The 12,887-nt window shown below is 56.9% G+C and overlaps 6 protein-coding genes across 6 annotated transcripts; 3 read left to right on the plus strand and 3 right to left on the minus strand.

Moving 5' to 3' along the window:
• Window positions 1–27: 27 nt before the first annotated feature.
• tfs1 (transcription elongation factor TFIIS) lies at window positions 28–1,100 on the plus strand (the record flags this gene model as incomplete). Its single annotated transcript, XM_053193340.1, has 3 exons — window positions 28–174; window positions 286–1,038; window positions 1,092–1,100. The coding sequence occupies 3 exons, from the start codon at window positions 28–30 to the stop codon at window positions 1,098–1,100; spliced, it is 909 nt and encodes a 302-aa protein (XP_053049057.1).
• Window positions 1,101–1,747: 647 nt separating this feature from the next.
• On the minus strand, window positions 1,748–3,151 carry cys12 (Cysteine synthase 2; the record flags this gene model as incomplete). Its single annotated transcript, XM_053193339.1, has 1 exon — window positions 1,748–3,151. One exon carries the CDS (start codon window positions 3,149–3,151, stop codon window positions 1,748–1,750), a length of 1,404 nt encoding a protein of 467 aa, XP_053049056.1.
• A 528-nt stretch (window positions 3,152–3,679) lies between these two features.
• On the plus strand, window positions 3,680–5,336 carry N0V96_000568 (uncharacterized protein; the record flags this gene model as incomplete). The annotated part of the gene is made up of 2 exons (XM_053193338.2): window positions 3,680–5,071; window positions 5,127–5,336. The coding sequence occupies 2 exons, from the start codon at window positions 3,680–3,682 to the stop codon at window positions 5,334–5,336; spliced, it is 1,602 nt and encodes a 533-aa protein (XP_053049055.2).
• Window positions 5,337–5,635: 299 nt separating this feature from the next.
• On the minus strand, window positions 5,636–8,699 carry ALA1 (Alanine--tRNA ligase; the record flags this gene model as incomplete). The annotated part of the gene is made up of 3 exons (XM_053193337.2): window positions 5,636–5,812; window positions 5,863–8,477; window positions 8,621–8,699. The coding sequence occupies 3 exons, from the start codon at window positions 8,697–8,699 to the stop codon at window positions 5,636–5,638; spliced, it is 2,871 nt and encodes a 956-aa protein (XP_053049054.1).
• Window positions 8,700–9,185: 486 nt separating this feature from the next.
• On the plus strand, window positions 9,186–10,855 carry N0V96_000570 (uncharacterized protein; the record flags this gene model as incomplete). The annotated part of the gene is made up of 2 exons (XM_065755972.1): window positions 9,186–9,189; window positions 10,263–10,855. The coding sequence occupies 2 exons, from the start codon at window positions 9,186–9,188 to the stop codon at window positions 10,853–10,855; spliced, it is 597 nt and encodes a 198-aa protein (XP_065615212.1).
• Window positions 10,856–11,317: 462 nt separating this feature from the next.
• Window positions 11,318–11,923, minus strand: N0V96_000571 (uncharacterized protein; the record flags this gene model as incomplete). Its single annotated transcript, XM_053193335.1, has 2 exons — window positions 11,318–11,749; window positions 11,816–11,923. The coding sequence occupies 2 exons, from the start codon at window positions 11,921–11,923 to the stop codon at window positions 11,318–11,320; spliced, it is 540 nt and encodes a 179-aa protein (XP_053049052.1).
• Between the last annotated feature and the right edge of the window lie 964 nt (window positions 11,924–12,887).

Below are 12,887 nucleotides of genomic sequence, written 5' to 3' on the forward strand. Positions count from 1 at the left end.
CATTCATTTGCGCACAAATTGCCCACGATGTCGACTGGAATGGATCAACGCGAGCTTGAGTCCTGCATCAAGCAGCTCAATAAGGTCGTACAGGCCAACGAGCCTCCTGCGACTGCCCTTGCTCTCCTCGAACGACTGAAGAAGGAGGCTGCCCCTACGGAGGAGATGCTTCGGGTACGTTGCGGATTGCACTGTTTTTATCCTCATGCGTGGTTTTGGCATATATCTGTCCACCTTGTCTGCTATTGCGACGAAACGTAACTGACCTCGTTTGCACTCGACCAGTCTAGCAGAGCGGGTGTCTTCGTCGGCAAGCTTCGCCAGAACTCGAACAAGGAAATTGCTCGCGCCGCTACAGAGCTCGTCCACAAGTGGAAAAAGCTGGTCGAAGCCGAGAAGCAGGGCAAGATCAAGAAGGGATCATCTCCGGCTGCTCCGTCGCCAACCCAGGCCCCGGCCCCGAAACCGTCCTCGTCGTCTGCGCTGAACCAACCCTTCAAGGGCAACACCGAGGCTCGCCGCGCTAAAGCCGATGGCGCCGAAGTGAAGCGCACTAATGACGCTGTTCGCGATTCCTGCATCGAACTCCTCTACAATGGCCTCGCATACCGATCCACTGCTTCCGTCAACGATGTTCTGAACAAGGCCATCGAGGTTGAGTTGGCTGCCCACAGCCATTTTAAGGGTGTCACCAAGGAGTACCGTGAGAAGCTGCGCTCCCTATTTAGCAACCTTAAGGTCAAGAGCAACCGCCAGCTTGGCGTCAATGTCATGGAAGGCAAGATCACTCCTGCTCGATTCGTGGTCATGACCCACGAGGAGCTCAAGTCGGAAGAGCAGAGAAAGAAGGAGGATGCTCTGCAGCAGGAGAACATGAAGAAGGCCCAGGTTCCCATGGCTGAGAAGAGTATCAGCGATGCTCTCAAGTGCGGCAAGTGTGGCCAGAAGAAAGTCAGCTACAGTCAGGCGCAGACTCGCAGTGCTGATGAACCGATGACAACATTCTGCGAGTGTACCGTATGCGGTAACCGCTGGAAGGTTTGTTGGCCATTATTTGACTCTCTTTGCCGACTATGCTGACTAAGTTTCAGTTCTCTTGAGCGTACGATTCTGGAGAGGAAGTTTCGATTTTTTCAACTGACGGCGTGATTTTCACTTATACCCCGTTATTGAAGCACGGGATGATGGTCCTGCATTTGGCACTCGGGAGTGCGGGCTTGGTTGGTATGGAGTTGGGGAAGAGGAAAGGTCCTCTGTATTTTCTCCTTTATTGATTCTTTTTGCTCTGCCCTTGAACATAAAAGCTTCGGGCATCAGACGCATGTGTGCTTATCGACAATCGGATCCACAGAGAGCGAATTACACTTTAGATGGGGGGACTTGATAAGTCTATAGCCATGTTGCCTGTATTAGGTTGAGGCTTGGGAGCAATCGAGATCTTGCAAAGTGCCTAACTGGCATTGGCTCACTACCTTGTAACATCGTCTCGGGTCCTCACCACATGCACTTCAAGCGCTCTCTATATCATGACTTCATGACGCCACATTATGTACTTTCCAATGTATCCCTTCGTCGACGCTGCTGAGTGGCATATTTGGGGGGTCCAGAAGGACTTTCTGAAGTGGACATTGCGACAGCCGAGTGTTCATCGTGTACACATGTTGATAGGCCTGCAGCCATTTATGATCTATGCAGGGAGTAAGAAAGTAGTATGGAGAGGAAGTTGATCTATTAGTAGTCTGTATCATTAATTCTTCGCCGGGTCGATCTTGAGCACTGAGAATAGATCAGCCGAGTGATCGTCCTCCTCCAGGCCCATCGCCGCCACATGCTTCCAAAACTTGCTAAGATGCCTCGTGCCAGAGTCACACAAAATGGTGACGACCTGGCTCCCCTCGGGAAGCCTCGAAGCCGCCACGACCGCCGCAACGCAGTTGACCGCGCTGCTGCTGCCGGCGAAAATGCCGTCGTTCTCCACCAGCCACCTCGCCATGCGGCACGCCTGCTCGTCCGTGACCTTGATCGCGTCGTCGATGAGCTCCCTGCCGGCCTCAAAGTTCTCCGTGACGCGGTTGATGCCGATGCCTTCCACAATGGTGTCGACCTGCGTCCGCCGCCGCGTGCCCTCCTTCTCGGTGCTCGAGTACATGACGCCGTGCCGAATCTTATTGTAGAGCCCGCTGCCCTGGGGATCCGCCAGCACGACCTGCAGGCCCGGCACGTTGGCCTCCTCCTTGAGGTACTTGGCCACGCCCGCGATGGTGCCGCCCGTCCCCGCCCCAGCGACAAAGGCGTCCAGTTTTCCGCCGGTCTGGTAGACGATCTCTGGGCCCGTGGTATGCAGGTGCGCCGCAAAGTTGGCCGGGTTCTCAAACTGGTCCGCAAAGTACCCCACGCTGCCGTCGCCGGCCTCGGCGGCGTGCTCCAGCGCGCGGCGGCGGGCGAGGTTGACAAAGTGCTCCGGCGACGCGATCGGCGCCGGGTCCACGCGCTCGACGGTGGCGCCCAGATGACGGAGCAGATCGACCTTTTCCATGGCCATGTCGTTGGGCATGCAAATGTGCGCGCGGTAGCCCCTCGCGCGGGCGAGCGTCGCCAGGGAGATGCCCGTGCTGCCAACGGTGCCCTCGTAGATGGTGTCACCGCGGCCGGGGACGAGCTGGCCCGCGGCCTCGGCACCCTCGATCATGGACAGCGCGACGCGGTCCTTGGGTGTGTTGCCGGCCGCGTTCAGGAACTCTGCCTTTGCGAGGATGACGCGTCCCGTGGCCTCGCTGAGGGAGCGGATCTTGATGAGGGGCGTGTTGCCGATGGCGCCCGCCACGCCGTCCGCGATCAACGGCGGGTTCCATGCGGAACCGCCGAGGGTGGTGAGGATAGCGGCGGCCGCCGCTTCATCGGCTTCGGATGCAGTCTCGTGGTCTTCGAGTTGTACGGGTGGGCCCCAGAAGAGGCTGCTACGCCGAGAGGGGCCCGCGGAGGATCCGCCAGCGGCGGTGTTGTTGCGCGCGCGGCGGTTGCGACGGCGCTGGTACCGGCGTTCGAGGTCCGGATAAAAGTCTTTGAAGCCCAGGGTGACAAGGATGCCGGCCGTGAAGGCGAGCGCTAGGGCTGCCGAGCCATAGGCTTTGGGATGGTTACTCAGAGACATGTTGTCTGTGTCATGTGTCGTGCTCCATCATCCGCGTTGCTTTTCCCGCGAACTCTTGTTGTTGTCGTGTATCTCTTGACGAGATGTGGTTGCGGTATCGGAAAACAAAAACACTGACACAGGTGCTCGGCGCATGAATTTCAACGATCTTATTCTACAGGGGATTTGCCCGCTAAACTGGAGGTGATGTCATTTTAGCTCTTGTAGACCCCTGCCCTTTCAGCCTCAACGGCGCCTCTGTATCCGTCTACCACGCTGTGCCTCCAGGTTCCTCAGGCGTTAAGACTCCCGTCGGAGCATCCCTAGGCAGGCGACTACGGCGGTGGAGTGGGGCTGACGGGAGCGGGCATGTGCGCTGTGGCGGATTAATAGCTGCCCCGTGGTAGAAGGGAGCTCGGGCCATGCCCGAACCTCTCTGCCAAACCGAAGATTCGCGACTTGCAACCGTTTTGTTGACTTTTCCAAACCGACCCCCAGTTCGCCCTGCCGAGTAGTCGTCCCGCTCGACCATCGAAACCTACTCTCGGGATGGATTCCCCCGCCGTCACCCGTCTCTTCCGCGAGCTTTTCCGCCGGCCCGCGTGCCAATCCCGGCGACAATGCACGACTGCCGCCGGCATCCCGGCTCTAAGTCATCACCACCAACGGCCTCGTGTACAACATAACCACGGCGGCGGCGTAGCAGCTTCAGCATCCTCCTCCCCCTCTTCAAGGGCGGCTAATACCTCTACGGTACCTCAACAACGGCGACACTACGCCGTAAAGACCACGTCCGAGAGGCAGGAAAAGACAAACGAGTCAAAATGGCAGCAGCGGACCTCCCTCTTCCCGAGCGACCGCGCCGACGAGTTCGACACCTACCCGACCCTCAACGCCCGCGACCTGGCCGCCCGCTCGACCCGCCCGCGCAAGGCCAAGATGCTCATCCGCGACTTCATCGAGGACAGCCTCTACAACCCGGCCTACGGCTACTTCTCCACCCAGGCCGTCATCTTCTCCCCCGGTCAGCCCTTCGACTTCCCCTCCTTCCGCGACGAGCCGCACTTTTACCGCGAGCTCGGCCGGCGCTATACCGAGTTCGAGGACGACCTCGACGATAAAGAGGGCGTCAACGACGCTCGCCCTCTCTGGCACACGCCCACCGAACTCTTCCGCCCCTACTACGGCGAGGCCATCGCCCGCTACCTCGTCTCAAACTACCGCCTCACGACGTACCCCTACCACGATCTCATCATCTACGAGATGGGCGCTGGCCGCGGCACTCTCATGCTCAACATCCTCGACTACATCCGCGACCTCGACCCCCAGGTCTACGCCCGCACCCAGTACCGCATCATCGAAATCTCCCCCGCCCTCGCCTCTCTCCAGCGCCATCACCTCCTCTCCACCGCCGACTCCCGCGGCCACGCCTCAAAGGTCGAAATCATCAACCAGTCCATCTTCTCCTGGTCCGAACGCGTCCCCTCCCCTTGCTTCTTCCTCGCCATGGAGGTCTTTGACAACTTCTCCCACGACGTCGTCCGCTACGACCTCGCCACGGAAGAACCCCTCCAGGGCTCCGTCCTCGTCGACGCAGACAACGACCTCTACGAGTTCTACTCCCCGGACCTCGACCCCGTCCTCGCCCGCTTCCTGCGCGTCCGTCACGCCGCTACGGGGGGCCGCTATCCCCTCCCCTACCCGGCCAACCGCGTCCTCCGTCACCTCAAGTCGCGCATGCCCCTCATGCCGAACCTCTCGGAGCCAGAGTACATCCCGACCCGCCTCATGCAGTTCTTCGACGTGCTGGAAAAGTACTTCCCCGGCCACCGTCTCGTCACGAGCGACTTCCACTCGCTGCCCGACGCCATACCGGGCCTCAACGCCCCCGTCGTCCAGACCCGGTACGAGCGCACGACGGTGCCCGTGACGACGCCTTTGGTACGTTTAACAACCGTATGCAAATAAGTGCTGCTGCTAACAGGAACTCGCACAGGTCCACCAAGGTTACTTTGACATCATGTTCCCCACAGACTTCCAAACCATGGAGGCCATGTACCAGGCCATCACGGGCAAGCTTACGAGGCTCATGTCGCACGGTGACTTTATGCAGCGGTGGGCGTTCCTCGAAGACACCCAAACGCGCAGCGGGGAGAACCCTCTGCTGAGCTACTACCAGAACGCAAGTGTGCTGGTAACTGTATAAACAAATGTAGAAAAGAAAAAGAACATATACCCCTTAGACTACGGAAAGTTCCGCAACGCACGCAGCACGTAATTCTGCTGTTTTAACTTTGTTCAGTTTTTCTTTCCTAATTTTGTTGGAACACATAGAGAGGAACTACAGGCTCATCATGCCCAGTGATCTGCTCCTTTTCCTACTTTGGTCATGCTCGAAATCGTAGCATATCCAGTTTTCGCCCATGCTCCCATCCATCTAGACCCCGTGAAAAGTAAATTGGTTGCCAGACATGTTGCAGCATATCAGCGGGATATCTCTGTTGCTCAAATGTTGAGCTTCTCCTTCAGCCACTTCTCTGCCTCAGCAACAGCCTCATCCAACTTCTCGGCATTGGTACCCTGTCCTTGACGGGTGGGCTCTTTGCCGCCAGACTTGCCTCCAATCACTCCACTGACCTGAGAAGCCCACTGCTCGGCGGTAACACCTTGTGAGGACAGGTGCTGAATTGTGTGTTAGCTTGTACTTCCATACTCGTGCGAGGTCAACTTACAGTGCCAACATAGACGCCGTGGGCAACGGCACCCTCGTTCTTGCTTCCACCGAATAGGTAGACAGAGCGCTCCTTGTCCTTGGACTGGAAATGCTTGACAACTTCGCCAATGGCCTTGGCGTTGGCGGAGATCGGGAGCTGACCAACAAACCACTTGGAGTCCTTGTTCTTCTCGAAATGCGCAGCAACAGTGTCGAGCGCAGTCTTGGACTCGGCCTTTTGGCGCTTCTTCTGCTCATCGGTGACGGACTTGACAATCTTGTCGAAGCGCTTCTTGATATCCTCCTTGGTGAGAGTCGAGATAGTCAATTGGTTAAGAGCATGCTGAGTCGACTTGATCTCCTGCTCCTTCTCGGGGCCGAAAGCAAGTGCCTCAAGTGCATCGAGACGCTTGGAGAACTCGGCAGCCTCGCGTTGCACTTGGTGAGCAGCATCACCAGTGTAGGCGATGATGCGACGGATACCCTTGGCAATACCGCTCTCCTCAACGATGACAAGGTCCTTGATGAGGCCAGTCTGCTCAACGTGAGTACCTCCGCAGAACTCCACGCTGACCTTGCGCCACTCTGCGTTCTTGGGGTTTGCGAGGAGGGTGTCAACATCAACGCCGACAGACACAACACGAACGGGGTTGGGGTATGTCTCGCCAAAGACGGCGCGAACACCCTCAATTCCCTTGGCAAGATCGAGGTCTACCTCCTTTGAGTAAATCTTTCCATTTTGGCGGATGTACGCGTTGGAGAAGTCCTCAATCTTCTTGAGCTCAGGGATAGTCACACCAGTCTTGTGGGAGAAGTCGAAACGCAGCTTCTCGTTGTCGACCAGAGAGCCCTTTTGGTTAATGTCATCGCCGAGAACTTCCCGGAGTGAGTGGTTGAGGATGTGAGTGCCAGTGTGGTTGTTGCGGATGGGCGATCTTCTCAGCTCGTCGTACTCGCAGATGACCTCGTTGCCAGAGGACAAGTTGCCGTCCTCGAGATATCCACTGTGGACAATGTAGCCACCAAAATTCTGAACATCGAGGACCTTGAACTCGGCGACACCATCAATGACGATGCGACCAGAATCGGCGACCTGACCACCAGACTCAGCATAGAAGTTGGTCTTGTCGAGCAACAGACCCAAGGGAGTGTTCTCGGCGATACCCTCAGTTGACTTGATGAAACCCTTGCCATCGTAGATCAGCTGCACCTTGGCCTTTGAGTCACCCTTGACAAATTTGGCCTCATCGTCCGTTCTCGCAATGTTGAGCTGCTGCTCAAGCTCAGCGATTTGGTGGACATTCAGCTTCGCGAACGTCTGTGCAGCGTTCTTTACGACCTTGCTAGCCTCGCGGGCCTTCTCCTGGGCAACCTTGACCTCCTCGTCGTCGATGTCGAGCTTACGCTCCTCGGCCATCAGCTTCGTGAGATCGACGGGGAACCCAAATGTGTCGTAAAGTCTCCAAACCTCCGCACCAGTGAGCTTCTTCTCGCCCTTCTTGATGGCGGCATTGGCAAACTTCTCGAATTGAGCCTCGCCACGGTCAAGGGTACGGGCAAAGGCCGCCTCTTCCTCGTCAAGGATCTCAATAATATCCTGCTGCTTCTTGACAATCTCGGGGAACTGTTCGCCCATCTGATCGACAAGAGCAGGAAGAATCTTGGAGAAGAAGGATCCAATCTCGGCGTTGAAGTACTTGCGCGCGTAGCGGACACCGCGGCGAAGCACTCTGCGGAGGACGTATCCGCGGCCGTCATTGTTGGGGACAGCACCATCAGACATGGAGAAGGTCAAAAGACGGATGTGGTCAGCAATGACACGGTAGGCAGTGTCGATTCCGTCGGCATCGTCGGCTCCGTACTTGTCAGTGTAGGGCCTGGCGCCAGTAACTTCCTCGATCCTCTTGAAGAGGGGCGTGAAGATATCGGTGGCATAGTTGGAGACGGTATCCTGGAGAGCGGAGACGAGACGCTCGAAACCCATGCCAGTGTCAACGTGCTTGGCGGGGAGAGACTTGAGTGACTTATCAGCCTGGCGGTCGTATTGGATGAAAACGTTGTTCCAGATCTCCACGACCATCGGGTCATCCTCGTTCACCAAGTGAGCGGCGTTGCGACCGCCGCCAACCTTGTCGTAGTGAACCTCACTGCAGGGACCGCAAGGGCCCTGGTCACCCATCTCCCAGAAGTTGTCCTTCATGTTGCCGGGCAAGATGTGGTCGTCCGGGACACCAACGGATTGCCACAGGCTCTTGGCCTCCAAATCGGGCTCGAGACCCATCTCAGGGTTACCCTCGAAGTAGGAGACGTACAAGCGGGCAGGGTCCAGACCATAGACCTTGGTCAAGAGCTCCCATGACATCTCAATGGCCTCCTTCTTGAAGTAATCTCCAAAGGACCAGTTGCCCAGCATCTCGAAGAATGTGTGGTGGTAGCTGTCCTTGCCGACATCATCGAGATCGTTGTGCTTGCCACCGGCGCGAATGCACTTCTGGGAGTCGGTCGCACGCTTGAGAGGGTACATTGGATCCGACTTTGAGATCGTTCCGAGGAAAATGGGCTTAAATTGATTCATGCCCGCATTGGTGAAGAGCAAGGTGGGGTCATTGTGAGGGACGACGGAGGAAGACGGCACTGAGATAAAGCAGAGATGGTTAGCCAATCGATACTTTTGAAGCAAAAGTGAGAAGCGCAATGTCTAGATGGAGGATAGAAGAGGCATATTCCTCTATCGCGCCGTGTTGCTGGGGGAAAGGGGGAAGTCGGTGACAACATACCGATCGTGTGGGCCCTCTTCTCGAAGAACTCGAGGAAAGTCTTGCGCACAACGGCGCCGGGCCACTTTGGCTCAGCCATGACTGGGGTGGGCAAGGTCGAAGTAGAGTGGAAGCGCCTGTAAGGAAAAGTAGCACTCGATGCGATGAGTCCAGACGGTGAGTGGGTATCTGTCCTGGATCCGACCGACGCTCGAGTCCTCTTGGAAAAAGTGTTTGTTGATGATGATGAGGGGAGGGACGATGTTTTATCAGGGTCGGCACAGCTGTGACTCTTTTGGCGGGATGAGCAGCTTGCTAGCGCGGCAGCTGCATTGCTTCGGGGTAGGAGGGGCAGCGGCGTCCGTGCCAGTGGCAGAGGCAGAGATAATGATAGCTGGGGCGATAGCGGCGGCGGGCCTGGTTGCAGGTGGTGGTGGTGGTGGTGGTGGTGGAGATGCAGATGCGGGTGCGGGTGCGGGTGCAGCGACGGGTGGTGGTGGTGGTCCAGGTCTGGTGCTGTTGCTGTTGCTGGAGCTGGAGCTGGAGCTGGTGGTCCGGTGCTGCTGTCGTGGAAACTTCTACAAGAATGAGTCAAAGCCAGTACAAAAGCGCCAGAGATCCCCGGCAGTCGCAGCCGATGCTCAAGGCTACTTCGTCCGCCACAGCTGAAAGCCAAAGAAGAACGCGCCTGCGCCCGCGCCCCTCGTACGAACACAGCAGCATTAGTAGTAGCGAAGGTCATCCTTCCTCCGCTTCCTTCCAAATTCCCCCTCACCCCTAGAATATATATCGACGAATTGGATCTGCCCAGGAGAGAGCGAGCCCAGCGAGCGAGCTCTACCGGTACTAGAACCGTCCACGGATCTCCTCTTTTCCTCTTCTTTCCCCCTTCTTTTTGCTGATTCAAGCCGCAACTCTCTCTTCTCTTACCAACCAAACGTAAAAGACAACCAACACTGGCAAAAGTTGTTTTTCTGCTTCTCGCCGTCCAAAGACCTTAGCACGCCAAAGACATTTGAGACTTTGGATTGACTTTGGGCCCGCGTTCTTCGCTTCGCGACGGGATATTCCCTACCCTTCCGGAAACGGCGATTCGATATCAGCCGTACCGTTCCTTTCTCTCCCTCTTTTCTCCCTCAAAGCTCACTTTTGAGAGAACGTCGGACCCGATTGGCAGCACCTCTGTTACGCCCGCTGCTCAGCTGCACCTGCCGTGTCTCTCTTTGCTGCGATTCTAGTGGCCGCTTCGAGAGTTTGAACAATTGACCATCGCAATTGTTTCCGAATATTATCGTCGTTGTCGTCGGTCAGCAGCTCTGCGGACCAGAGAGCTGGTAGTGCTAATAGGGGTGGTACACCAGAAGAAGAAGCGGTTGGACGAAGGCAGAGAGGAAAGAGGGAAAGTTCCAGAGCAAAAGTCGCCGAAATATGCTACTGCACGGGACCCAATCTCCCTCCCACGCCCTGGAGGCGGATCAGCACCAGCACCAGCACCAGCATCCGCAGGCGAGGCAGCTAAGGCGCAAACGAAAAGCTGAGTCCCAAGACAACGAACGTTTATCCAAAAGGCTCAGTCTTCTGAATTTAGGTAAGTAAACTGCCACAATACGAGCCCGCGACATTATAAGCTTTCTTTCCGCTTTCATACTAACGCATCATGCAGAGAAGAATGGCCAGAAGCTCTACGTGCCTGTGGAGGAGCCAACTCCGTCTTCAAGCATCCCAATCCCCGCAGACTCGTCGTCAGCATCCACCCCTCCTCCCACCCCCGGTCGCCGACGTCGTGATCGCAAACCGTCCGTCGATGAAGAAGTGATGCAGCTCGACGACTCCAAGCACAAGGTCTACATCTACAACATTGACGATGAGCTGTCCTCCTCAGAGAGCGAGCCCGACGAGGGCAAGCTCGTCTTTCTCCCGGACATTGAGAAGCACCTCCGCCAAACGCGCATTCCTCCCTCCATTTTCGCCAACGACGAAGGCCAACTTGCTGGCATGCAGGTGGTCCTCTACAACGAGCCCGCGTCCCTGACGGTACCTCGTGAGCAGGACAGTGTTCGCAAGGCCATCGTCGAGTCGCGCGCCCGCATGCGCGAGAGGCAGCGTCTCGAGCGCGAAGGCAGAGGCGCCCCAGTGCAAATGCCTCCGCCCTTCGTCTCTCAGCAACCTGTAGACGCCATCATTCCGGATCCCCTAACCCCGACCGGGATGGCGGCACCTGTAGACTACGATCCCGACGCCATGGATATGGACTAGGAGACCCTTCAAGGCAAGTAATGATTGTATATTTTATGACGATACCCAACGCCGTCACGAAGGGCCACGTATTGTTGCGAAACCCCCGGCATCTTTAGCCAGGTCAGCGAGGCGTTTTTCATTGGTATCATTTCGATTGGTGTTGGTAGAAGTTACTACTTTGTACAATTGACAACAGTTATTTGTGTAAAAGCATCCAGCCGCCGTCTCTGTAGACATGTAGCATCGATGTGTAAGATCTTGCAGCTGCTTGACGGAGAAATCACTTCCTGGTGGCTTCCCGTCTTCAGCTGCGTACTCCCTGTCTTGATGATTTCCAGCCTCATCTCGTCTTTTGTTTCGCCTTTAGCCAACAATGCATATTCCTCCCACGCTTCGAAAAAGATCGCCATCGCAATAACGTCAAATCACATGCCACCTCTCCTCCCCGCCGCTCCCGCCTCGGACATGACACCTTTGGCCTCACTGCGCCCTATACGGGTACGGCTGGCCGGTGTGGTTCGCCGCAACAGAGGGCTGCGGCGGCGTGACGCCATACTCCTGGGACGGGTCGACCTTGCTGCCGCCGTCGGGGGGCGCGTACATGGGGGGCCGGGCCGAGTTGGGGTCGTAGGTCGGGGGCGGCATCCCCTGCATGCCGTAGTAGCCGCCGCCCTGGGCCTGCGGGTGGGTGTTGTAGTACTCGGGGCGGTAGGTGTTGTAGGTGGCGGCGGGCCAGGCATAGCGGCTGTCGACGCGGGCGAGCTGGGCGCGGCTGAAGAGCCAGCGGTGGTAGCCCAGGGGCAGGAGGCCCTTATTCAGGCGGCGCTTGCCGTGGGCGTAGCCTATGATGAGGAAGGCTGCGAAGAGGGTCGTCAGGCCGAGGAAGACGGACCACTTTACGATGACGCCCGTCTGTTTTGGTAGATGTTAGATATGGGGGACAAAGGTAGATGGCAAGAGTGATGGATGTGAGCTTACCCGACTGTACCACCATGGAATCGCCCGTCCATTCTGTATAACCCAGCCGGGAGGGAGGTCGTTCGAGTTGACCACCGTCTGGCGAGCGCTCAGGTATGCGGCGTCCATCTTGTGAATGTGTGATTGCAGGAAGTCGGTTCGCCCCGTTTGCGATTTCCCCCCTTTTTCCCTTCCAGTTCTCCTCAGCCCAGGTAAATATCGAAGCTTTCCAAGCCTTCCTTCGATGAAAGGTGACGAAGTGTTGGTTGAAAAGCTGCAGATCAACTACGCCAAAAGAGGGACGGATACAAGTCGAGAGAGACCCTGCTGCTGAAGATTGGCAGAAACGACCGGTGCAAGGATAGCTACAGCCAGACAGAGACAATGTGTGGTGTGTATGTGTAGAAACTTGGCTCTGTTGCCAAGACTTTTGAAGTGCAACGGGTAGATGATATATTTGAACACAGGTCAGAACGAATAGAGTCGGAGGAAACTTGGAATTAAACAATACGGGAGGGGAGGCCTGCTGCTTGCTCCATACAGCAGCCCCCAGCCACTGATACCTTACTGCGTACACTGATACAGTAAATGACACCCCCGGCTTGGATCGTCCGGTCGCTTCTCTCTCTCTCTGTCCCGTCTTTCCTGTTCTGTTCAGTCTGTTGCCATTTGCTCGGACATGGGGGTGTCGGTCGGCGGCCTGCTGGCTGCTCCATCGTTAACTCTGTTCTCCACGGCGCATGGCTGGTGTGCCAGGGGGGGATAGCGAGGTTTGGGAGGTTGGAAACTGGGCCAATCGACTGAGCTGCTGTCGCTTCCAACAGGTGCCCCACACGCGCGTCCGATGGGTACCTCAAGGTAGTGGACACTGAGGTGAGGTACAGAGAGAAAGGTAGTGACGGGTGTGCTGTTCTCGGGGAGCGCAGCAGCAGCTAGCTACCTTACCTGAGTGGGGATGGGGGATTGAGGTGCGGCTCGTGCAATTCTGCGGCAACGCTGAAGCATCAGAGCCGTTTCATCCACCTCGGGTCCCGAACGGCGAACCGCCTTCGATACGCAGTTACCCAATAGCTCCTGTCCCATTGATGACTGT

Source organism: Colletotrichum fioriniae, assembly GCF_027942845.1.
Source record: "Colletotrichum fioriniae strain IMI 355084 chromosome Unknown scaffold_1, whole genome shotgun sequence".
NCBI classification, from domain to species: domain Eukaryota; kingdom Fungi; phylum Ascomycota; class Sordariomycetes; order Glomerellales; family Glomerellaceae; genus Colletotrichum; species Colletotrichum fioriniae.